We start from the raw sequence: 21,623 nt of genomic DNA, 5'->3' as shown, positions 1-21,623 counted from the left end.
AATAATGAAATGTCCGAGGTAAACCTCTGTATTTGTAAAGGTGCCGCTGCTGGATGTTTTTGTTGTTTGATCGTCAATATGATTAAACAGCGACGGAACCTTTCTGTTCAGTGGAAACAAACGCGGAGCAGAAAGTCGACAGGACTGACCCGGACAAAGTTAATAGTAACACCAGCTGGATACATGTGAGGCAGATGTGAGGTAAACATTTGTTGGTTTTTCTGTCGATATGCACGAAACTAGTCGTTTAATCGTGATCTGTTCACTGCTAAAATAATCTGTTTAGAGACACTGGTTTATTTATATCTGTCGTCTTGTTGTTTCAGTCTCTGTTCCTCTGTAGAACTTAATCTTTTATTAGAAGACAACTCTTCTTGTCTGAGAAAATACGTCTTTAAGACATCTGGTGAATTTAATGCTGCAGAAGGACTTTTAGACCGACCTAGCATATAAACATCTAAAGAACATAAAATGTTTGCACAGTGTTGTACTTGTCAGTGTAACGAAGTGCAGTTCATCACGACCATAAAGGTTTTATCAACACTGTAAATATAAAATAAGGAGCACAGGTCTCTTGTCGCGAAGAAGGCGAGAGAGAGAGAGAGAGAGACTTATGTTGGTTTACTGTCAACTGACAGACTGACGATGTTTGTACATGGGTATTGTCTGTACAGTAATATTGTGCCAATTTATACCAAAGTGTTTATATATTCGAAATATTTATGTACCATGCATCAAATTAAATGGCAAAGTTAAAAATGATTTGATATTATCAAAAATATGATAGTAAATATGTCCAGCCATGGATGAATCAACAGGTGTAGACGACTGACACTGTTGTTTCATGTCTGTACAGTGACTGTGTTACCTTGGATACTGAGCGATGCAGCGACTGTACATCGGCGGGTTGAGCCACTTGGTCACCGAGAAGGACTTGAAGGACCGATTTGGAAAGTTTGGAGATGTGGAGGATGTGGAGCTCCGGACAAGGAGAGACGAGGAGGGTGAGGAGTCCAGTACACACTGGACTATAACATAAAAAAGTGAATCAAAACAGAACAAAAAATATGTTTGTGTCTATTAATTCTAAGGTCCTAAACTTGGTAAATGTATTTACTTAATCCGTCACAGTCAACATAGTCGATATCAAATTAGTATCTTATAAATAAGGTTTTGACAATAAAAAAATGACACATCCTCATATCAAAACAATCAAACATCAAAGCTGCTCGCATAACCAGGGAGTTTTCACTACATTTATGCTCATTATAACATCACTAAACTAAACAAACAAACAAAAAAAAAATCATAAAGATTAAAAGAGTCTTTTCAGATTGATTTTTTTCACAAGACTGAACTGAAGCTAATGACTGCTGACAGGGAAGAAAATCTAAAACCTGATTTATAATTTGGAAAATGTAGGTGTGAAAAATTACAAACAAATGTTTTTTTCTCAAGCATAAGTCATTTCATGTTGTTTATATTTTTGTTCAGACATTTCTCAGTCTGACGTGCATGTGTCCTAACTTTTGCTGTTCTCCTGCAGGTGTTCCTTACAAAACCTTCAGCTATATTAACATCAACATTTCAGATGCAAACTTGAAGAAATGTGAGTGAACTGTCCTGTTGTATTAACTCTCATAAATACTTTGTGTTCTCAGTGGGGTTTCTCAGGTAAATGTGTTGTTTTAAAGCATTTTCAGTCAGAATAATGTTTGCTTTGTATCTGTGTTGGTTTACAACATCAGACCAGAGTGTGCCAAAATGTTGTTTTAGTGTAGATATACCGTACCTCATGTTTATTTTCTGGCATTTAACTAACATCATAGCTTATGTTGTATCATCAGTATGAAATCAGTGTGTTTCCTCTGCAGGTTTAACAGTGCTGAACAAATCCAAATGGAAAGGAGGAACTTTGCAGATTGAAACAGCTAAGGAGAGCTTCCTGCACAGGTACAGCCTAGTTCAACTCAGCATATAAGTCTTTGGACAGTCAAATGTAATTTACAGTTAAATTATTATTATATATATGCAGCTAATGAATCTAATCTGGTGATATATAATTAGGTCTGTAAAGTGTAAAATAGTCAAAGAAAAACCAACGGCTATTGTCTGAGGTGGGTTTGATTTTAAAACCAACAATCCAAACCCAAAAATATTCAGTTTATTATGATATAAAACAAAGAATATGCTCACATTGGGGAAGCTGTGACCAAACGTTTAGCTCTATATACGAAAAGTTGGAGGTTCATTTCTGTCTCTTATTTTGCAGATTAAATAGAATCTCACCAAATCAGTTTATTATCAAATCCTTGTTGGCAACTAAAACCTGTCTCCTAACTTACAACTGGCAACATGACCATCTGTGCCTTATGGCTTTGAACGTGCTCTTAGCATTATACCAGTGAGAAATATTATTTAACAGGCTGCTATCGGACTGTTCCTGATATTAGTATGGTGTTTGTGTCTTAGACTGGCGCAGGAGCGCCAGAAGGCAGCAGAGCAGCACCTCCAGCAGCCTGCAGCTGAGGACAAGCGACAGAAGCTGCTGGACTCCATGAGCAAAGCCGGTGTGGACAACTTCACCATGAAGGCTGCAGTGCCAGGGACTGAAGTACCAGGGCACAAGGTCAGGTCAACATCTGGGCGCCTCTGTGTGTTTGAGTGTGTTAGAGCAAGATGTAGATCAAGAGACAGTTATTGAGTAAATGTTACAGCATCTTTTTTACATATATCACAAAAAAACAGGGTAAAAAAACAAAAAGCCACATTATAAACAATAATAAAACAAAGTAAAAATAATTAAGACAAGAAAAAAATATGAAGCAAACAAATTCATTTAAAAACACCATAGAGGCTTCTACAGTACAAATTAAATATGAAATTAGTAGCACAACAAAAATCAATGGTTTGAGTCAATTTAAACTAATAAATACATGCCCATCATTCAAGCAGTATTTCATTGTTATTTTCCAATGACTTATTTCCCAGGTTGAATTAAAAAGATGAAATGAATAAAAACAAAAACACAACAACTGAAAACAGTGCAACTTTATTTATTATACATATTTTCATTGATTTCATGCACAGCATCGTAAATTTAAATGTTCACTGTCCTCTGGCTGCTCTGCTTTCAGGACTGGATAGTCAGTAAATTCGGACGAGTCCTCCCCGTCCTGCAGCTCAAGTGTCAGAAAGGCAACAAGGCTCGAACCCTGAAGTACGATCCGTCCAAATACAGCCACAACATCCGCAAGCTGGACCGGGGCTCAACAGATGAGCTCACATCTGTCACCCAGCTCACATGGGAGGTACAGGGGGGAGATGATGACATCAGCAAGAAGAGGCGGGGCGAGTTCCCTCCATATGAGCCACCAAGACCCAAGAAGAGTCGGACAAATATGGTCAACTCCCAGAATGCTGTGGGCAAAACTAGGTAACGTGTTCTCCTCCTAAAAATCTGGCTTCAATGTTCCACTGGCTGCTTTCTTAATTGTTTCTGTAATTAGCTCCAGAAGGATGTCACCAGTGGTAACTTGAATTGTTCGGAGTTCTGCATGTTGCTGTGATTTTACTTCCCAAGACTACTAACAGATTCCTGGAATTTCCACTACACTGGTTTCTCAGCTCCTGGATAATCCCTCTTAGTTTTATGTATTTCAAATTTCCAAGTACTTTCCAGGATTCTTGGAGCTTCTAATTATTTTCTTTATGTTTCTCAATTTCCTAAAAATCAGTTTCTACTTACATTTACTCAAGAATGAATGACAAATATGATTGAAACAGTCTGATGACTCTTTGGTGCTCTTCTCTCAGACTTGCACCGACTCTTCGCTCTGTTGATCACACTGAGGCTCCTCAGTTCACCAATGGATTTAATCTATCAACCAACCACAGACTGGCTCACAGGAGGGGGGCCTATTTGAATGACAGTGATGTTGATTCAGATGAGGAAATCCGCAGGCTGGTAGCAGCTCAGCAGACATCCCATAGTGTAGCGCAGCAGGAATTTGAAGATGATAACCTGGAAGTGGTTGGACTCGACTACTTGGTGAAGTCGGGACAGAAAGGTAACTGGAAATCAGTTTATTTTGAAAATTCATTCATAATGTTTCACTGATCAAGTTTCTGTCATAAAAAACTGTGCAAGAACAATTTCTTTTGTGATTCCGGGTTTCTCAGATGACGAAGACAAGGCTGATTATGACTCAGCTGACACAGATGAACTGTTCGCCTCAAGGAAACCACCTCCATCGCAGGAGAAACTGAGTCCACCATCTGCAGAACACCTCTCGGGGAATAAAACAAGCAGGAAAAAGAAGACAAAGACAAAAAGTAAAGCTGATGAGCAAGAGGAGGAGGATTCAGCAGAGGGTGAAGAACACCTCAAGTCCGGGAAACCTTCATCTACACAGCAGAGAAAAGACTGTCTAGAAAAAAATCGCTTTCAGAAAAAAGGTGGCAGCTCTGAGAACCAAATGAAAACAGTCCTCTCTTTGTCAGAATCCGATACTGACGAGGAGGATGAAGATGAAGATGAAGAGGAGTTGGACTCAGCTGATTCGTGTTCAGATTCAGATTATGAAGCCATGTTTTCTAACGTCACCCATCTGGAGATTTCTCTGGCTGATTTACAGAGGCTAGCTGAAGAAGCCCAGCAGAACTCTGAAACTACAGCTCCCAGCCTCCTCAGCACCAATACCAAACAAGAAACTAACCTCACAGGTGGTTCTGAAGAACGACCTGCGCCCAAGAAAGGCACTTTACCAGAAGACATCCTGGCCGCCATCTTGGGGGAAGACAGCAGCGAAGATGAACAGAAGAAGAAAAAGAAGAAAAGAAAAGGTGTGATGTCGACACCACTGCCCGCTTTTCAGGGAACGAGAGCACTGAACGAGGGATCAGGAACCAACGAGTGTATGAAAAAACAAAAAGAGGAGGACGCTGGAACAGGTGTGGTCAAAAAACAGAAGCTGGACTCTGAAGCACTTCAGCTGACGTCCAGGATAACAGACAGCGGGACCAGCCGGAGTCTGAGTGAAGAGAAACGCAGGGAAACAAAAAAGATGCCAGAGAGCAGTGAAGAAGATGAGGAGGAAGAAGAAGATGAGGAGGAAGAGGAGGAGGATGAAGAGGACGAGCAGGACAAAAAACAAGAAGTGGTAAAAAACAAGGCTGCTGCTAAAGTTTTAAAAATGGTTCCTGTAACTACTGAGAAAGCTGCTGGGACCGTTTCCTCCTCTAGCAGTAGTGATGATGATGAGGAGGAGGAGGAGGAGGAGGAGGAGGAGGAGGAGGAGGAGGAGAAGCCAAAGGCCCTTCAAACACGTAAAGCTGCCGCAAAGGCTTCATCTTCGTCCTCCAGCTCCACCTCTGACGAAGATGAGGAAAAACAAGAGACTATATCTGCTGAAGATGTGGAAGAAGAACCTCCCTCTGCTCCTGACAGCGAATCCTCGTCCAGTGAGGAAGAGGAAGAGGAGGAGGAAGAGCAGCGTCCTCCTCGGGTGATGCTGAATGCTGAGGATGAAGAGGAGCGGCAGAGGAAGGCCAACTTGAGGAGACTAGCTGCCGTGCAGCAGAGACAGAAAGAGGCTGAAGAACACAAGAAGCTCATCCAGGGAGCCTTATCCAACCTGGTGAGTGCAGAGTGTGTGAGTCAGTCTTAGTGAAAACCAGATCCGTGTAGTCCTCGGTCCTTGAAGGGGTTTAGGACGTTGACATCAGCATTTTTGTGGAGTCATGTTTAACTTTTTATTCTCCATTAGGACACCCCAAAAGCAGGAGCAGGGAAACACATAGTCTTTGGGTCTGATGATGAGGATGAAGATGAAGATAAGCAGCAGACAACGTCAAAGAAAACCCTGTTCGAGGACAGCCAATCAGAGGAGTCCACAGGTGATGAGGCATCGGCCAATGAGAACAGCACAGTAAAAGAGAAGGTGAGATAGTGATGTGAAGGAGAACTAACAGTCGACCTCACATCTATCTTATAGAGGAATGAGTGTTTTAACTGTGTGTGTGTGTGTGTGTGTGTGTGTGTGTGTGTGTGTGTGTGTGTGTGTGTGTGTGTGTGTGTGTGTGTGTGTGTGTGTGTGTGTGTGTGTTCAGGTGTGTCAGAAGCTGTCGGGCCCTCAGCTGTTCGGTGAGGGGGAGGATGATGGTGATGAAGAGGGAGATCACGGCCGGTTTAACATCAGGCCCCAGTTTGAAGGTCGAGCAGGACAGAAGGTGAGATTACTAAGGAGGTTCACAGCCGTGTGTTTATCGTGTGGACACATCTTCTCCTCAGGAGGACGAGCGATTTGTCCTGGAGGAAAAGCTTTGTGCGCTGTGATTGGAAACCTGCCTCTGATGTGGTTTGTTTTCGTGTCGTCCAGCTGATGGAGCTGCAGTCTCGCTTTGGCGCAGACGAGCGTTTCCGAATGGACTCTCGCTTCCTGGAGGACGGCGAGAAGGAGGAGGAAGAGTCAGGTGAGTGTGTTGGTGTGGATCTACACTCCAGTCATCGTCTGATACAAACACATGCAGTATTATTAAGATCTAAAGGGACATGAGTTGGGGAACTTGTTCTGTAGATTAAAGTATGTCCTCAAAAGAGTCTCTTCTTTGGGCATTTAGAGAACAAGAAGAGTGTGACGGAGGATGACGAGGCTCTGGAGGAGGAGAGGAAGAAGAACCTGGAAATCCTACAGAGCGTCCTCGGCAGCAGTCAGCAAACCTGCAGCAAGACTCCAAGCAAAGCCAAGACCTTCAGGTCAGACACGCACATGCACAACTGGACTCAACTGTAACTTTTGATATTCAGTAGAAAACTAAATGTGTGTGTTTGCAGAGATGTGTCAGCGCTGCATTATGACCCCAGCAAAGAGGAACACGCTGCGTTTGAGACCAAAGCAGATGAAACCAAGAAGGAGAGGTACGAACACAGGAAATACAGAATGAATACACTAATCTCATTTGTTGAAACTTGAACAAATATATATTCTTGAGGCGATGTATAGTATAGTTTTAACAAGATAAAACAAGACATGAAATGAGAAAATACGATATCTGTGGTTGTTGACAACAACCACAGACATCAGTAAATCAATCAACAATCGTTGATGATTGATGAGAGTGACAAAGACTGTTTGGTTGGAGCTAAAGCACACATCCAATCATACTTTACTGTTTCCACCTGGACTCTAGTAAAACGGTGTTGTGATGTGTTGTTTTCACAGCAAGTCTGCCCGAAGGAAGAAGAGGGAAGATGCTCAGACGCTTCCAGAGGTTTCTAAAGAGATTTACTTTGACGTTTCTGGCGACCTGAAGGCTGTGTTTGGCGAAACAAAGAGTGACGTTGCTGCAGAAAAAGAGAAGACGAGCTGGGACCAAGAAGAGGAAGTTGGAGGGCAGGATGAAGAGTCGACCCTGCTGTCCTCCGCTGATCTCGGTGCAGAGAAAGAGGAGTCGGCTGGATTTAAGTTTTCCTTCTTTGGAGACGACACAGAGACAGAAAGTAAACAGACGGGTAGGTTAAATGTCAAAGGTTTATCTCAGTCTGTCTCGGGGGTCGGTGTGTTTTCTGAAAATGTAAACATTTCACTGCAGTGGACTACAAGGTGGAGAGCATCCAGGCGCCAAAGGTGTCATGGCAGCAAGACCCACGTTTCCAAGACAGCAGCTCGGAGGAGGATGAAGAAGAGCAGGAGGAAGAGGAGGAGCAAGTCAGCAAGACTGCTAAAACCAGAGAGTGAGGAAAACCAAGATAATGGTGGCACCTAAAAAACTATAGTATATTCATCTTTAGTCAGAAGACGTCAGAACGTTAGTACGTTATTAAATATTATTGCACTTGTGTGTGTACCCCTGTTCCTGTTCACAGGGAGGAGACGCCTTCAAAGATGGATTTGTTCTTCTTTTACCCTGAGGACAGCAGACTGACAGGTAGGATGGAGAGTTTACTACTTGCCTCCTGGAGCTCTGCTACCCCCACCAGTGATGTTAGAACAATGTCGGAACATTACAGACAACAACAGGATTATTTCCTGAAATGTTTTGTAGCGTCTTTAACGTTCATGGGGATTTTCTTTGTGTTTGTGTGATCTGAACATTGTCTTCCCTCCATCAGAGGGTCCCAAATTGTTCTGTCGCTCGTCTCAGCTGGAGGAGCAGAGGGAGCAGTGGGAGGAGAGGAGAAATGCCCTCAGACAGGTTTGTATTAAACTACGAATCAATCCTTAAATACAAGACGTTATATTCATCACTAGTGACTTCTACTACGACTAATAGGCTGGTAGTTTACAGTGTTGACCAGTGTTTGTGTCACTCCCCGTATGTCAGTCACAACTATCCTTATACAGTATTTAAGTATGTATTAAAGTACCGTGTGTATAATTTGAAAATGAATGTGCTGCTGGTCATCTGGGGGGAGTACCAGCAGACAGCAGTTTTCACATGCTGCACAGATGCAGAATGAGCCTGTGAGCCTCAGCTAAGGGCAAAGAGCCATCAGCATGACGGAGACAGTTAATGGAGGAAATAACCAGCACAGTCGAAGCTGATTGAGACAAAGTATATCTGGAGTTATAGCTGGGATGTAGCTGCTGATTGTGACTGTAGCCCTATCTGTGAGTGAAATAATTTGGTTCCAATATTTCTACTTTCGTGACTGTGTCCACAGGAGTACCGCAAGAAACACAAGGATGCCCGGAGGAAGCTGAAGAACTCCCAGAGGAGCTGAGAATTATGGGTTGTTGTACTTGTGGTCTGGACCAGATTATTTGTTCCCCTTGTTGCCATTTTGTGCCTCAGTCACCAGGAGGTGGCGCAAACGGCAGCTGAAGACAAAGAACTGAGACTGAAGTAAAAGTTCAACAATGTCTGAATAATAGTTTATTTTTTATTTTCGTGAATACAGAGAAATATTTTGTGATCGGATATTCCTGATTTACTCATTAGTTGTCATAGAAACAGTGACCAGCAGCCAGTCTCATCTACAGGAGACTAATCCTGACGTACAAAATGGAGAAATACGTGTAATTGTATTACCAATAAAATGATAAATATCAGTTCCACATTATTAAACATGTTACTGCCTTCAGGAGTCAGGATGGAGTCCACTAATTTATTTATCATTTACTCACTTGTTTCTTGATTTATTTGGCTGATGTATTCATGGCTTTTAGTTTTTTTTTGCTAATTTCCATTTGTAAAATAAACTTAAATAATACTGTAAATATTTTTTTATGTGTCCTTGGCAGTTTTTTATCCCTAGTGGTGGTTTTTTAATCTCTTTTAATCTTGTATTTTTGTCCTTGGGTTGTGTTTTGTTTCTCTTTTTCATTATTGTCGTCTATTTTTGGTCATTTTGTGTCTTTTCCATCATCATGTCTCTTTTTTATGATTATTCTTCATTTTATTTTATAGTTTTTTATTGCTGTAATATTTACAAAGCCACTGAATATTTTTTAAACGACCTGAACACAAGTTGTTTAATAGTTTATATTATATTTTATCAGTTGATCCCAAAGTACTCAGTTTGTTGTACTTCATGTACTTTTTTCTTTCAAGTACTTTTAAAGTTTGTACTTATGAAGAGATGCTGAAGTACTAGAGGAACCTTTGGACACTGCTTCGAGTCCGGTGGTTCCTTATTGTGAAGGTCAGAACCGGAAGCTCGGGGCTGTGATGCTGATGAATAACAAGCGCAGCTGAGGAGGAGACTTCATCAGGACCAGGACCAGGAGTGAGGTCGGACTGTTTGATGGACTGGTTTTATTTCAGCCCATGTCCGAGACCCGTTACAGGTAGTCCTACGGTAAACATGAGGCCGGTTCTGTTTGTTGTGGTTCTTGTGGTTCTGAGGACCGTGGAGCTCCGTCATGTCCCCGCACACCCGGAGTTTGAGTCCGGGTCCGCGCTGCAGGGTGGAGGGGGGTGGAGGGGAACGGAGACACCCCTCTCCGGGGAACGGACTTCTCTGGACCGGTTCGAAAGGTCGAGCGGTGCCGAACTGAAGCGGTTCCCCAGAGGAGCCAAAGACGGGAGCTGGGGGCGAAGAGACCCGCGACAGTACGACGACCCGAGCGGCTACTTCACCACTCCGCGGGGAGACCGGTACAAGACGGCGCCGCCGGGGAACTCGTCCGCCCGGGGTCCGGGGCTGCTCAACCCGCTGTTCCCGGTCTCGGACGGGTCCTACTGGGCCTACGCCATCATGCTGTCCGCGCTCGTGCTGTTCGCCGCGGGCATCGTGGGGAACCTCGCGCTCATGTGCATCGTGTGGCACAACTTCTACCTGAAGAGCGCGTGGAACAGCATCCTGGCGGGACTGGCCTTCTGGGACTTCCTCGTGCTGTTCTTCTGTCTGCCCGTGGTGGTGTTCCACGAGCTCACCTCCAAGAGGTTGCTAGGAGACCTGTCCTGTCGGCTCGTGCCCTACGTGGAGGTGGGTGGAGTCAGGTGGAACTAAGGTGGAGACAGGTAGAACTAAGGTGGAGACAAGTAAGATGGAGACAGGTAGAAGTAAGGTGGAGACAGGTGGAACTAAGGTGGAGACAAGTAAGATGGAGACAGGTGGAACTAAGGTGGAGTCAAGTAGAACTAAGGTGGAGACAAGTAAGATGGAGACAGGTGGAACTAAGGTGGAGTCAAGTAGAACTAAGGTGGAGACAAGTAAGATGGAGACAGGTGGAACTAAGGTGGAGACAAGTAAGATGGAGACAGGTAGAAGTAAGGTGGAGACAAGTAAGATGGAGACAAGTAAGATGGAGACAGGTAGAAGTAAGGTGGAGACAAGTAAGATGGAGACAGGTAGAAGTAAGGTGGAGACAAGTAAGATGGAGACAGGTAGAAGTAAGGTGGAGACAGGTGGAACTAAGGTGGAGACAAGTAAGATGGAGACAGGTGGAACTAAGGTGGAGTCAAGGATAACTAAGGTGGAGACAAGTAAGATGGAGACAGGTGGAACTAAGGTGGAGACAAGTAAGATGGAGACAGGTAGAAGTAAGGTGGAGACAGGTGGAACTGATGTGGAGTCAGGTAAGATGGAGACAGGTAGAACTAAGGTGGAGACAAGTAAGATGGAGACAGGTGGAACTAAGGTGGAGACAAGTAAGATGGAGACAGGTAGAACTAAGGTGGAGACAAGTAAGATGGAGACAGGTAGAAGTAAGGTGGAGACAAGTAAGATGGAGACAGGTAGGAGTAAGGTGGAGACAAGTAAGATGGAGACAGGTAGGAGTAAGGTGGAGACAAGTAAGATGGAGACAGGTAGGAGTAAGGTGGAGACAAGTAAGATGGAGACAGGTAGGAGTAAGGTGGAGACAAGTAAGATGGAGACAGGTAGGAGTAAGGTGGAGACAAGTAAGATGGAGACAGGTAGGAGTAAGGTGGAGACAAGTAAGATGGAGACAGGTAGGAGTAAGGTGGAGACAAGTAAGATGGAGACAGGTAGGAGTAAGGTGGAGACAAGTAAGATGGAGACAGGTAGGAGTAAGGTGGAGACAGGTAGAAGTAAGGTGGAGACAAGTAAGGTGGAGACAGGTGGAACTGATGTGGAGTCAGGTAAGATGGAGACAGGTAGAAGTAAGGTGGAGACAGGTAGAAGTAAGGTGGAGACAGGTGGAACTAAGGTGGAGACAAGTAAGATGGAGACAGGTGGAACTAAGGTGGAGACAAGTAGAACTAAGGTGGAGACAAGTAAGATGGAGACAGGTGGAACTAAGGTGGAGACAAGTAGAACTAAGGTGGAGACAAGTAAGATGGAGACAGGTGGAACTAAGGTGGAGACAAGTAAGATGGAGACAGGTAGAAGTAAGGTGGAGACAAGTAAGATGGAGACAAGTAAGATGGAGACAGGTAGAAGTAAGGTGGAGACAAGTAAGATGGAGACAGGTAGAAGTAAGGTGGAGACAAGTAAGATGGAGACAGGTAGAAGTAAGGTGGAGACAGGTGGAACTAAGGTGGAGACAAGTAAGATGGAGACAGGTGGAACTAAGGTGGAGTCAAGGATAACTAAGGTGGAGACAAGTAAGATGGAGTCAGGTGGAACTAAGGTGGAGACAAGTAAGATGGAGACAGGTAGAAGTAAGGTGGAGACAGGTGGAACTGATGTGGAGTCAGGTAAGATGGAGACAGGTAGAACTAAGGTGGAGACAAGTAAGATGGAGACAGGTGGAACTAAGGTGGAGACAAGTAAGATGGAGACAGGTAGAACTAAGGTGGAGACAAGTAAGATGGAGACAGGTAGAAGTAAGGTGGAGACAAGTAAGATGGAGACAGGTAGGAGTAAGGTGGAGACAAGTAAGATGGGACGGGTAGGAGTAAGGTGGAGACAATAAGATTGGAGACAGGTAGAAGTAAGGTGGAGACAAGTAAGATGGAGACAGGTAGGAGTAAGGTGGAGACAAGTAAGATGGAGACAGGTAGGAGTAAGGTGGAGACAAGTAAGATGGAGACAGGTAGGAGTAAGGTGGAGACAAGTAAGATGGAGACAGGTAGGAGTAAGGTGGAGACAAGTAAGATGGAGACAGTAGAGTAAGGTGAGACAAGTAAGATGGAGACAGGAAGATGGAGACAGGTGGAACTGATAGGTGGGAGTCAAGGTAATATGGAGGAGACAGGTAGAAGTAATGTGGGACATTAGAAACTAAGGTGGAGTCAGGTTTGGAGAACGACTACAAACAGAATAACATCCTCGAAGCCGTTTGTCAGTTCTGCACGTTCTGCTCCTGTTGGAGAACGTTGTCTCATAACCTTTAAGGGTTCTTATGAGTTCTGTGTCTGTACTGATATAATATATGAATTAATAATAGTTTACTGAGTTCCTTTAAGAACAGCAGCTGTCACAGAGTTAAACCTCTGTCTGTGATGATCGGTCTGTTTGTGTCTGTACTGATATAATATATGAATTAATAATAGTTTAATGAGTTCCTTTAAGAACAGCAGCTGTCACAGAGTTAAACCTCTGTCTGTGATGATCGGTCTGTTTGTGTCTGTACTGATATAATATATGAATTAATAATAGTTTAATGAGTTCCATTAAGAACAGCAGCTGTCACAGAGTTAAACCTCTGTCTGTGATGATCGGTCTGTTTGTGTCTGTACTGATATAATATATGAATTAATAATAGTTTAATGAGTTCCTTTAAGAACAGCAGCTGTCACAGAGTTAAACCTCTGTCTGTGATGAACGGTCTGTTTGTGTCTGTACTGATATAATATATGAATTAATAATAGTTTAATGAGTTCCTTTAAGAACAGCGGCTGTCACACAGTTAAACCTCTGTCTGTGATGAACGGTCTGTTTGTGTCTGTACTGATATAATATATGAATTAATAATAGTTTAATGAGTTCCTTTAAGAACAGCAGCTGTCACACAGTTAAACCTCTGTCTGTGATGATCGGTCTGTTTGTGTCTGTACTGATATAATATATGAATTAATAATAGTTTAATGAGTTCCTTTAAGAACAGCAGCTGTCACAGAGTTAAACCTCTGTCTGTGATGATCGGTCTGTTTGTGTCTGTACTGATATAATATATGAATTAATAATAGTTTAATGAGTTCCTTTAAGAACAGCAGCTGTCACAGAGTTAAACCTCTGTCTGTGATGATCGGTCTGTTTGTGTCTGTACTGATATAATATATGAATTAATAATAGTTTAATGAGTTCCTTTAAGAACAGCAGCTGTCACAGAGTTAAACCTCTGTCTGTGATGAACGGTCTGTTTGTGTCTGTACTGATATAATATATGAATTAATAATAGTTTAATGAGTTCCTTTAAGAACAGCAGCTGTCACAGAGTTAAACCTCTGTCTGTGATGATCGGTCTGTTTGTGTCTGTACTGATATAATATATGAATTAATAATAGTTTAATGAGTTCCTTTAAGAACAGCAGCTGTCACAGAGTTAAACCTCTGTCTGTGATGATCGGTCTGTTTGTGTCTGTACTGATATAATATATGAATTAATAATAGTTTAATGAGTTCCTTTAAGAACAGCAGCCGTCACAGAGTTAAACCTCTGTCTGTGATGATCGGTCTGTTTGTGTCTGTACTGATATAATATAAGAATTAATAATAGTTGAATGAGTTCCTTTAAGAACAGCAGCTGTCACAGAGTTAAACCTCTGTCTGTGATGATCGGTCTGTTTGTGTCTGTACTGATATAATATATGAATTAATAATAGTTTAATGAGTTCCATTAAGAACAGCAGCTGTCACAGAGTTAAACCTCTGTCTGTGATGATCGGTCTGTTTGTGTCTGTACTGATATAATATATGAATTAATAATAGTTTAATGAGTTCCTTTAAGAACAGCAGCTGTCACAGAGTTAAACCTCTGTCTGTGATGATCGGTCTGTTTGTGTCTGTACTGATATAATATATGAATTAATAATAGTTGAATGAGTTCCTTTAAGAACAGCAGCTGTCTCAGAGTTAAACCTCTGTCTGTGATGATCGGTCTGTTTGTGTCTGTACTGATATAATATATGAATTAATAATAGTTTAATGAGTTCCTTTAAGAACAGCAGCTGTCACAGAGTTGAACCTCTGTCTGTGATGATCGGTCTGTTTGTGTCTGTACTGATATAATATGAATTAATAATAGTTTGAATGAGTTCCTTTAAGAACAGCAGCGTCACAGAGTTGAACCTCTGTCTGTGATGATCGGTCTGTTTGTGTCTGTACTGATATAATATATGAATTAATAATAGTTTAATGAGTTCCTTAAGAACAGCGGCTGTCACACAGTTAAACCTCTGTCTGTGATGAACGGTCTGTTTGTGTCTGTACTGAGATAATATATGAATTATAATAGTTTAATGAGTTCCTTTAAGAACAGCGGGCTTGTCACACAGTTAAACCTCTGTCTGTGATGAACGGTCTGTTTGTGTCTGTACTGAGCTATAATATGAATAATAATAGTTTTAATGAGTTCCTTTAAGAACAGCGGCTGTCACACAGTTAAACCTCTGTCGGTGATGAACGGTCTGTTTGTGTCTGTACTAGATAATATATGAATTAATAATAGTTTAATGAGTTCCTTTAAGAACAGCAGCTGTCACAGAGTTAAACCTCTGTCTGTGATGATCGGTCTGTTTGTGTCTGTACTGATATAATATATGAATTAATAATAGTTTAATGAGTTCCTTTAAGAACAGCAGCTGTCACAGAGTTAAACCTCTGTCTGTGATGATCGGTCTGTTTGTGTCTGTACTGATATAATATATGAATTAATAATAGTTTAATAAGTTCCTTTAAGAACAGCAGCTGTCACAGAGTTAAACCTCTGTCTGTGATGATCGGTCTGTTTGTGTCTGTACTGATATAATATATGAATTAATAATAGTTTAATGAGTTCCTTTAAGAACAGCAGCTGTCACACAGTTAAACCTCTGTCTGTGATGATCGGTCTGTTTGTGTCTGTACTGATATAATATATGAATTAATAATAGTTTAAATGAGTTCCTTTAAGAACAGCAGCTGTCACAGCAGTTTAAACCTCTGTCTGTGATGATCGGTCTGTTTGTGTCTGTACTGATATAATATATGAATTAATAATAGTTAATGAGTTCCTTTAAGAACAGCAGCTGTCACAGAGTTAAACCTCTGTCTGTGATGAACGGTCTGTTTGTGTCTGTACTGATATAATATATGAATTAATAATAGTTTAATGAGTTCCTTTAAGAACAGCAGCTGTCACAGAGTTAAACCTCTGTCTGTGATGATCGGTCTGTTTGTGTCTGTACTGATATAATATATTAATTAATAATAGTTTAATGAGTTCCTTTAAGAACAGCAGCTGTCTGTTTGTGTCTGTTGCTGCTCGGTTTCAGACTTTATCAAACGTCCTGTTATGGACTTCAGGACCATCAGACATGAAGAGACGCTTCTTCTCCAGCTCAAAGAGCCACACAGTGAACACAAAGACGTAGTTATCAGGAACCTTCATCTTTATTTATAAGTTCTGAGTATAAAGATCGAAGAGCTCCAGACACAGAACGAGTTTATTACTTTAGAACAACGTCTGTGATGATGTGTTTCTGCTTTACGATTAAATACGTTTATTTATACACTCATTTGTAATACCAGCTTGTGGAAGTCGTCTTTAACACGACCAGGCTGTCGACCCGTCCGCTCTGCGTTCCTTTACCTATTCGTATGCTAATTCATTCATTCATTTCTTGCTAATTAATTAGCATTTAAAAAAATGCTCTTCAGCCGTTTGCACTCTGAGGGTCGTGTTGAGCGGTGTTAAAGCGGGTCAGGCTGCCAGCTGCCCCTCCGCTCTGTTGATTAAACCATTTTCATGCTAATTAGAGCTCCGTGTTAATTATCTTGAGTTGTGTCTTAACTGTTTGAGGTCATTAAACACTCACAGAGGGAGGACAAGTCCCTGTAATGATAGTCTGTGTGTTTTTAGGCAAAACCACAGACTATAAATGTGCACGATAACTGCTGGTGTTACGATGGCTCCCTCCTCCCCCTCAGCGACTCCTTCTGTTTTCTAAAGGTGAAAGCAAAGCGGATTCATTTCACTCCTTTATTGTTGCCTCATTACTATAGTTGAGGCTAATTTGTTGGCACAGGAATGTCTTAAACTCCTCCTCGATTTAAACTGCGTGAAGAAGAGCAGCATGAATCAACACTGTATGTAAACAGCTCAGTTCAACAGTGGCCACTGGACCGTTTGCAGAGCATTGTGTGAAACTGAGTAAAAAACAAATCTGGTCCTTAGAGTAGAAATAAAAAGTTACCTGTGGACATAAAATCTGAAGGAGGTGCAGTCTTTTACATCCCTTCAGACATGATGGTCGAGACCTCTGGTTTATTTCTTTCCTCTCAGAGTTTCAAACAAATAGATGATGGGTAAATTGTAAAATCTACCTATGTGTCGGCCTACGCCTCTTATTCTTCTAACGTGTGTCTTTCTGTACTGTCTCTCTCAGGTGGCCTCTCTCGGTGTGGCCACATTCAGTCTCTGCGCTCTGAGCATTGATCGTTTCCATGCGGCCACCAACCCAGGGCCTCTCCAGACGCCAAAGGTGGAGCCCTGTCAGTCCATCCTGTCCAAGCTGTCTGTCATCTGGGTCGGCTCAATGGTGCTGGCCGCCCCGGAGCTGCTCCTTTGGCAGCTCCTCCAGGAAACTGTCAGCTTGCCAGCGCTCCCCACTGACCTGCAGCAGAGCCAGCCAGCGGGCTCATTCATGGCTGCCTTCAGAGCCAGAACAGACACGTTTAAGGTGGATGTCTGTGTCAGGGAGCCGTCTGTGGAGCTCCCAGAGAGCATCTACTCCCTGGTGTTGACCTACCATGAAGCCCGCATGTGGTGGTTCTTTGGCTGCTACCTCTGTTTGCCACTGCTCTTCACTCTGGCCTGTGACTTGGTAACGAGGCAAGTGTTAGCCCAGCGTCACCTGCAGAAACCTGCAGATAACAAGGGGACCAGCAGGTGCTCGTCTTCCTTCTCATCCTCTGCCTCAACAAAGAAGAAGCAGCATGGGAGAGAGCAGAGGCTGCGCTCCACCGTGATGGCGCTCACCATCTTGTACGTCTCATGCAACCTGCCAGAGAGCATTTGTAACATCACCTTGGCGTACGTCTCTGTCGCGGTGTCGGCCGCGCTCCCGGCTCTGGCTCTGCCAGCGCTTGGTCTGATCGGACAGTTCCTGCTGTTTGTGCGATGCTCTGCGACACCGGTGCTGCTGCTGTGCCTGTGTCACTCCCTGGGCCAGGCCTTCATGGACTGCTGCTGCTGCTGCTGCGAGGAGTGCCTCCCCGACAGCAACTTCTCTTCTGCCTCCTCGGCTTCAACCGCTGCCACCTCCTCTCTCTCTTCCCCAACGTCACCCTCTCCATCCTCTCTGTCCCCGTCCAGCAAAGAGGAGACGGTGAAGAGTGTGTTGGCAACAGAACCAGCAGAACCAGTCTCTGACAGGGCAAAAGATTCTTCCGCAGCTATCGGTACACCCTGCTGAGGTCCAGAACTACCTGACACCTGTGGAACTTTAAAGGATCTTTCAGTTTATAACAACTTGGCTCTTCTTTTTGGTTTTGTCCCTCATTTCTGTCAGTAACAAAACGTGGTGTCGTCACTAAAAAGGAATCTGACGGGCAGTCAAACAGGCGGGTTGGAAACTAGTCAAATGTTTCTGTGGAGCCCGTCTGGGTCTGTTTTTCTTAATTTAATAAATTTATTTCCACTGATAAAAATCTTTATGCTACAACATAAAATGCTATTTCAGGCAACTTGAGAGTTAATCTGTGCACAAAAGCTCCCTATCCAGTATCTTTGGTGGAGTGAACTGAACACTGACCCAGCTTTGGACCTCACTGAAGCTGTTTTCACATTTCCAGGTCTGGACATTGTGCAGAGTTGTGCTTTCACACATGTGGTGCACAGCGGGCGCTTGATTTCAGGGCCAGAGGTGCTCGTGTAGACCGTGGGAGAGGTGTGAATGACACAGCAGAGATCACAATCTGACATTATCTGGACTTTCTACTGAGGTTCAGTCAGCATGAAGGTGTTTTGTACTGGAGAAAGTCAACGACACCTACAGTTTGTACAGATACCGCCTCAGTGAATAGTTCAAAGTTCAAAATAAATCAAAGTTTTGATTACTGACAGAAATGATGGACAAAACTATGAAAATAATACCCATGTTATGCTGAACTGATGATGTAGAGCTGTAGGAGCAGAGACTTGTCTGACTAGAGTTGGTTATTATATAAAATGTAGAAGAAGAAAAGAAGTTTAGTGAGATGGATTTAATCCAGTTGTTGTAGGACCCGATATTGTCCCTCAGTTTACATTTTTCATGTTATAGTTGTTAATAATTTTCTATTGTTTCAGGACATTAGCATACGTGCTCTAAGTACTGTATATGAGAGAGTTTGTGGGACGCTAGGTTCGAAGATACTGAGGCTTTTATATGACTTTGCTGTTGCTGCTGCTCGTGTTTTTCTGACTTGCAGCTTGTCTACACAGGAGTACTTCACAGCCACGTGTAAAACACAATTTGCTGAAACACGTTCCTGTGTGTAGAGGGCGGCTTAAAGATGTGATGGGATAATAAGAGATGAATCAACATTTAAAACTGTGTGATACAATTCAATTTGATTTGTTTTATTACTCCTGGTTTAGTAAAGTTTAGATTTTCTTCAAGAAAAACTGTTTTGCATCTGTGTGTTTTTTAAAATATATATATAAATATAGTTTATTAACTGATAGAAACAGTAGAGCTGCTGTTTACTGAGCCCTTTATTCCACACCACAATCTGAACGTACTCGTTTTAAATGTGGGCTTTTGAGTTTAAGTTAGTTTCTATTAAAATTTCAAACATCGCCTGTGTATCCAAATCCAAACACATCAGTTAGTGCCACTGTTGCACAGAGTTCATTCATTACTTGACATGTATACATGACATGTTTATACATCCACAGCTGAAAATAGTCCCCAACAAATGCTCCATTGTACTCCTTTGGGAAGAGCGTTTGCTAAACACAAGAGCATCCATTTTTTTAGTAAGTTACACAGTAAGTAAGTTTTTAACAAATGAAAAACTGTTTCATCAAAGATTAGTACTGCACTTCTCTGTCTAAATAAATGTTTATATCTTGTCATCAAACTTTGAAGGACCATATTTAAAGCTGACAAAATCCAGGTCAGTGTAAAACTGACAAACATGAGTAGAAAGAAAGTTGGAGAGAAAAGTCAAGAAAAGGAAAACAAAGAAAGATTTTTACTAAAAGACAAAATAGAGTTGCTTTAAACCCTGAACTATAATTTAATTCATTTTTCATGTGGATTGATTCACTTTCTTTGAAAGTCAGAGATGTTTTTGTGCATCCTCTGATCACTGCTGGAAAGAATGCTACGCAGCAGAGCGCCCGACACCCACTGAAGGAGGAAGCTGTCCATGCCTGACTGTGCTGCTCCTTTTTGTTATCATTCAATTACTGAAGGTCACAGCTTCACAATAACAGTTGGCCTTTGAGTTTCTGCAGACATAATGAACACAGTCACTCTGTGACCAGTTGCTGAGGAGAGCAGACAAGAATTCAGCATTCAGACCTCTTCCAGCATTTTTTTGGTCTTTTAAATATATTAATATAAAGATTTGTCTTGCATTTCTTCTAGCAGAGAACGTTTACTTACATTGTAGTGAATTGGCAGAAAGTCATCTTGTATATGTAGAAACGAATAAACATAATTCACAGGTTCTCTGTGGAGCCTCTGAAGTGCTACAAGATAAAATTATTCTAGTATCAGTCTCATTATTACTAAATTAACATGCTGGTGTACATGACAGACTTAATGCAAGTAAAGGCATTTCTATACTGTAGCACAGTTCATACATAAATGAACCACAGTATTTACATGAAAGATAAATCATAAAAGGACTCAGGTTGAATTCAACGGTAGAAAGTTGCTTCTCCATGGTTGGTTTGTCCATAGTTTACTTCACTGTCATCGGTGCCTCTAATTTCTGGTCAGAGAAAAGTTTGTTTCACTCATCTTAATCTTGAAGACATGCATGTATGAGCATGATTTTAAAGGTTTAGATGAGAAACAGTTGGGTTAAATTGGGACTTTTTGTGAAATAAAACATATGTAACACAGTTTATTCTCAGAGCAACGATGGAGGAGAGCTTTAATTTCCTAGTGTTCGTTTAAGAGGACGGTATTTTCAACTTATGAAAACAAACTACTGAGAGGTTTAAGGCATGAGAAGACTGGTGCTGCTGGAAGAGACATAAAAATAGATGAGTTGTTTACATTGCTTGAACCTAATATTAACTATACATTTTATGTATTTCCTCCAATAAATAGTTGAAGTTCATTCTTGGAAAGTTTCTCTGCAGCAGTCAAACAAGAAAATGGACGGAAGCTAAAGTTTTAATATCACAAAGCCAAAATACCCACATTTAATCAGATAAAATCCAATAGAAGACCTCAGATTTCAGTGGAGGATTATTATTTAAAGCGGATTAAGACGAAGCTCGAGACTTAATGTGTCTTAATGTTTATTTTGCTGTTGAACACCTGGACTCCCGTCACAGAAGTCGGCGGCCCCTGAGTTACACTTCAGGAGCGCTGCTCTGTGGAGTCTCTCTTCCTTTGAGCTGAAATATTTGTCCTCCCACGTCGTTGTGCCTGGGCAAAGAGAAGGAGGAGGGGAAGCTTCAATAAGGCCTGCTTTGTTCAGGCGTCCCCCTCTCTGGCTCGGAGAAAGAGACACTTGAACAAAGCTGCATATAAATCTCCATCCACATGGGAGTTGCTAAGCTACATGACACCCACCACCTCCCACCAGCTGCCCCAGTCGCTGAGGAGAGAGAAGAAAGAGGGCCGAGATGCAGAGGAGGAGAAAGTGCTGCGGTCCACCCAGATACGCCACAACTCCTCTTTTCTTGGTTGCCTTGACAACCAGCTGAGACACAGCGAGACATGGTGGGGTCCAGTTCGCAATGTGGACTAAAACTAACAAGGTCCTGGATTTGAACCTGGGACACTGGAGCCTGCATGTGAACTCTGCTGTGTTCACGTGCGCGCCCTCAACCAGTCTAGTTTCTCCTTAGACTGAAATTTAGTGTAAAAACAAACCATGCATTTAAACAATAAAATAA

The 21,623-nt window shown here is 42.3% G+C and overlaps 2 protein-coding genes across 2 annotated transcripts; both read left to right on the top strand.

Moving 5' to 3' along the window:
- Nucleotides 1-140: 140 nt before the first annotated feature.
- On the top strand, nucleotides 141-9,221 carry nol8 (nucleolar protein 8). Its single transcript, XM_026349652.2, has 18 exons — nucleotides 141-201; nucleotides 857-1,004; nucleotides 1,547-1,609; nucleotides 1,875-1,953; nucleotides 2,473-2,629; nucleotides 3,138-3,436; nucleotides 3,817-4,070; nucleotides 4,183-5,639; nucleotides 5,769-5,942; nucleotides 6,112-6,231; nucleotides 6,381-6,474; nucleotides 6,622-6,757; nucleotides 6,836-6,919; nucleotides 7,224-7,513; nucleotides 7,594-7,735; nucleotides 7,868-7,929; nucleotides 8,114-8,196; nucleotides 8,666-9,221. The coding sequence occupies exons 2-18, from the start codon at nucleotides 884-886 to the stop codon at nucleotides 8,723-8,725; spliced, it is 3,675 nt and encodes a 1,224-aa protein (XP_026205437.1). The 5' UTR covers nucleotides 141-201; nucleotides 857-883; the 3' UTR covers nucleotides 8,726-9,221.
- A 509-nt stretch (nucleotides 9,222-9,730) lies between these two features.
- On the top strand, nucleotides 9,731-19,143 carry gpr37l1a (G protein-coupled receptor 37 like 1a). Its single transcript, XM_026347083.1, has 2 exons — nucleotides 9,731-10,432; nucleotides 16,942-19,143. Exons 1-2 carry the CDS (start codon nucleotides 9,749-9,751, stop codon nucleotides 17,968-17,970), a joined length of 1,713 nt encoding a protein of 570 aa, XP_026202868.1. The 5' UTR covers nucleotides 9,731-9,748; the 3' UTR covers nucleotides 17,971-19,143.
- Nucleotides 19,144-21,623: the final 2,480 nt, after the last annotated feature.

The sequence above is a fragment of the Anabas testudineus genome, chromosome 5, assembly GCF_900324465.2.
Source record: "Anabas testudineus chromosome 5, fAnaTes1.2, whole genome shotgun sequence".
NCBI classification, from domain to species: domain Eukaryota; kingdom Metazoa; phylum Chordata; class Actinopteri; order Anabantiformes; family Anabantidae; genus Anabas; species Anabas testudineus.
This window is presented reverse-complemented; position numbering and strand designations above follow the sequence as displayed.

What these genes read in the sequence shown, in the direction of transcription:
- nol8 (XM_026349652.2), top strand. Translation starts at nt 884, where the DNA reads ATGCAGCGACTGTACATCGGCGGGTTGAGCCACTTGGTCACCGAGAAG. An exon ending in AAGGTCGAGCAGGACAGAAG is followed by an intron (nt 6,232 to 6,380) that starts GTGAGATTACTA and finishes CGTGTCGTCCAG; the next exon opens with CTGATGGAGCTGCAGTCTCG. An exon ending in GGAGAAATGCCCTCAGACAG is followed by an intron (nt 8,197 to 8,665) that starts GTTTGTATTAAA and finishes CTGTGTCCACAG; the next exon opens with GAGTACCGCAAGAAACACAA.
- gpr37l1a (XM_026347083.1), top strand. Translation starts at nt 9,749, where the DNA reads ATGGACTGGTTTTATTTCAGCCCATGTCCGAGACCCGTTACAGGTAGT. An exon ending in GGCTCGTGCCCTACGTGGAG is followed by an intron (nt 10,433 to 16,941) that starts GTGGGTGGAGTC and finishes TGTCTCTCTCAG; the next exon opens with GTGGCCTCTCTCGGTGTGGC.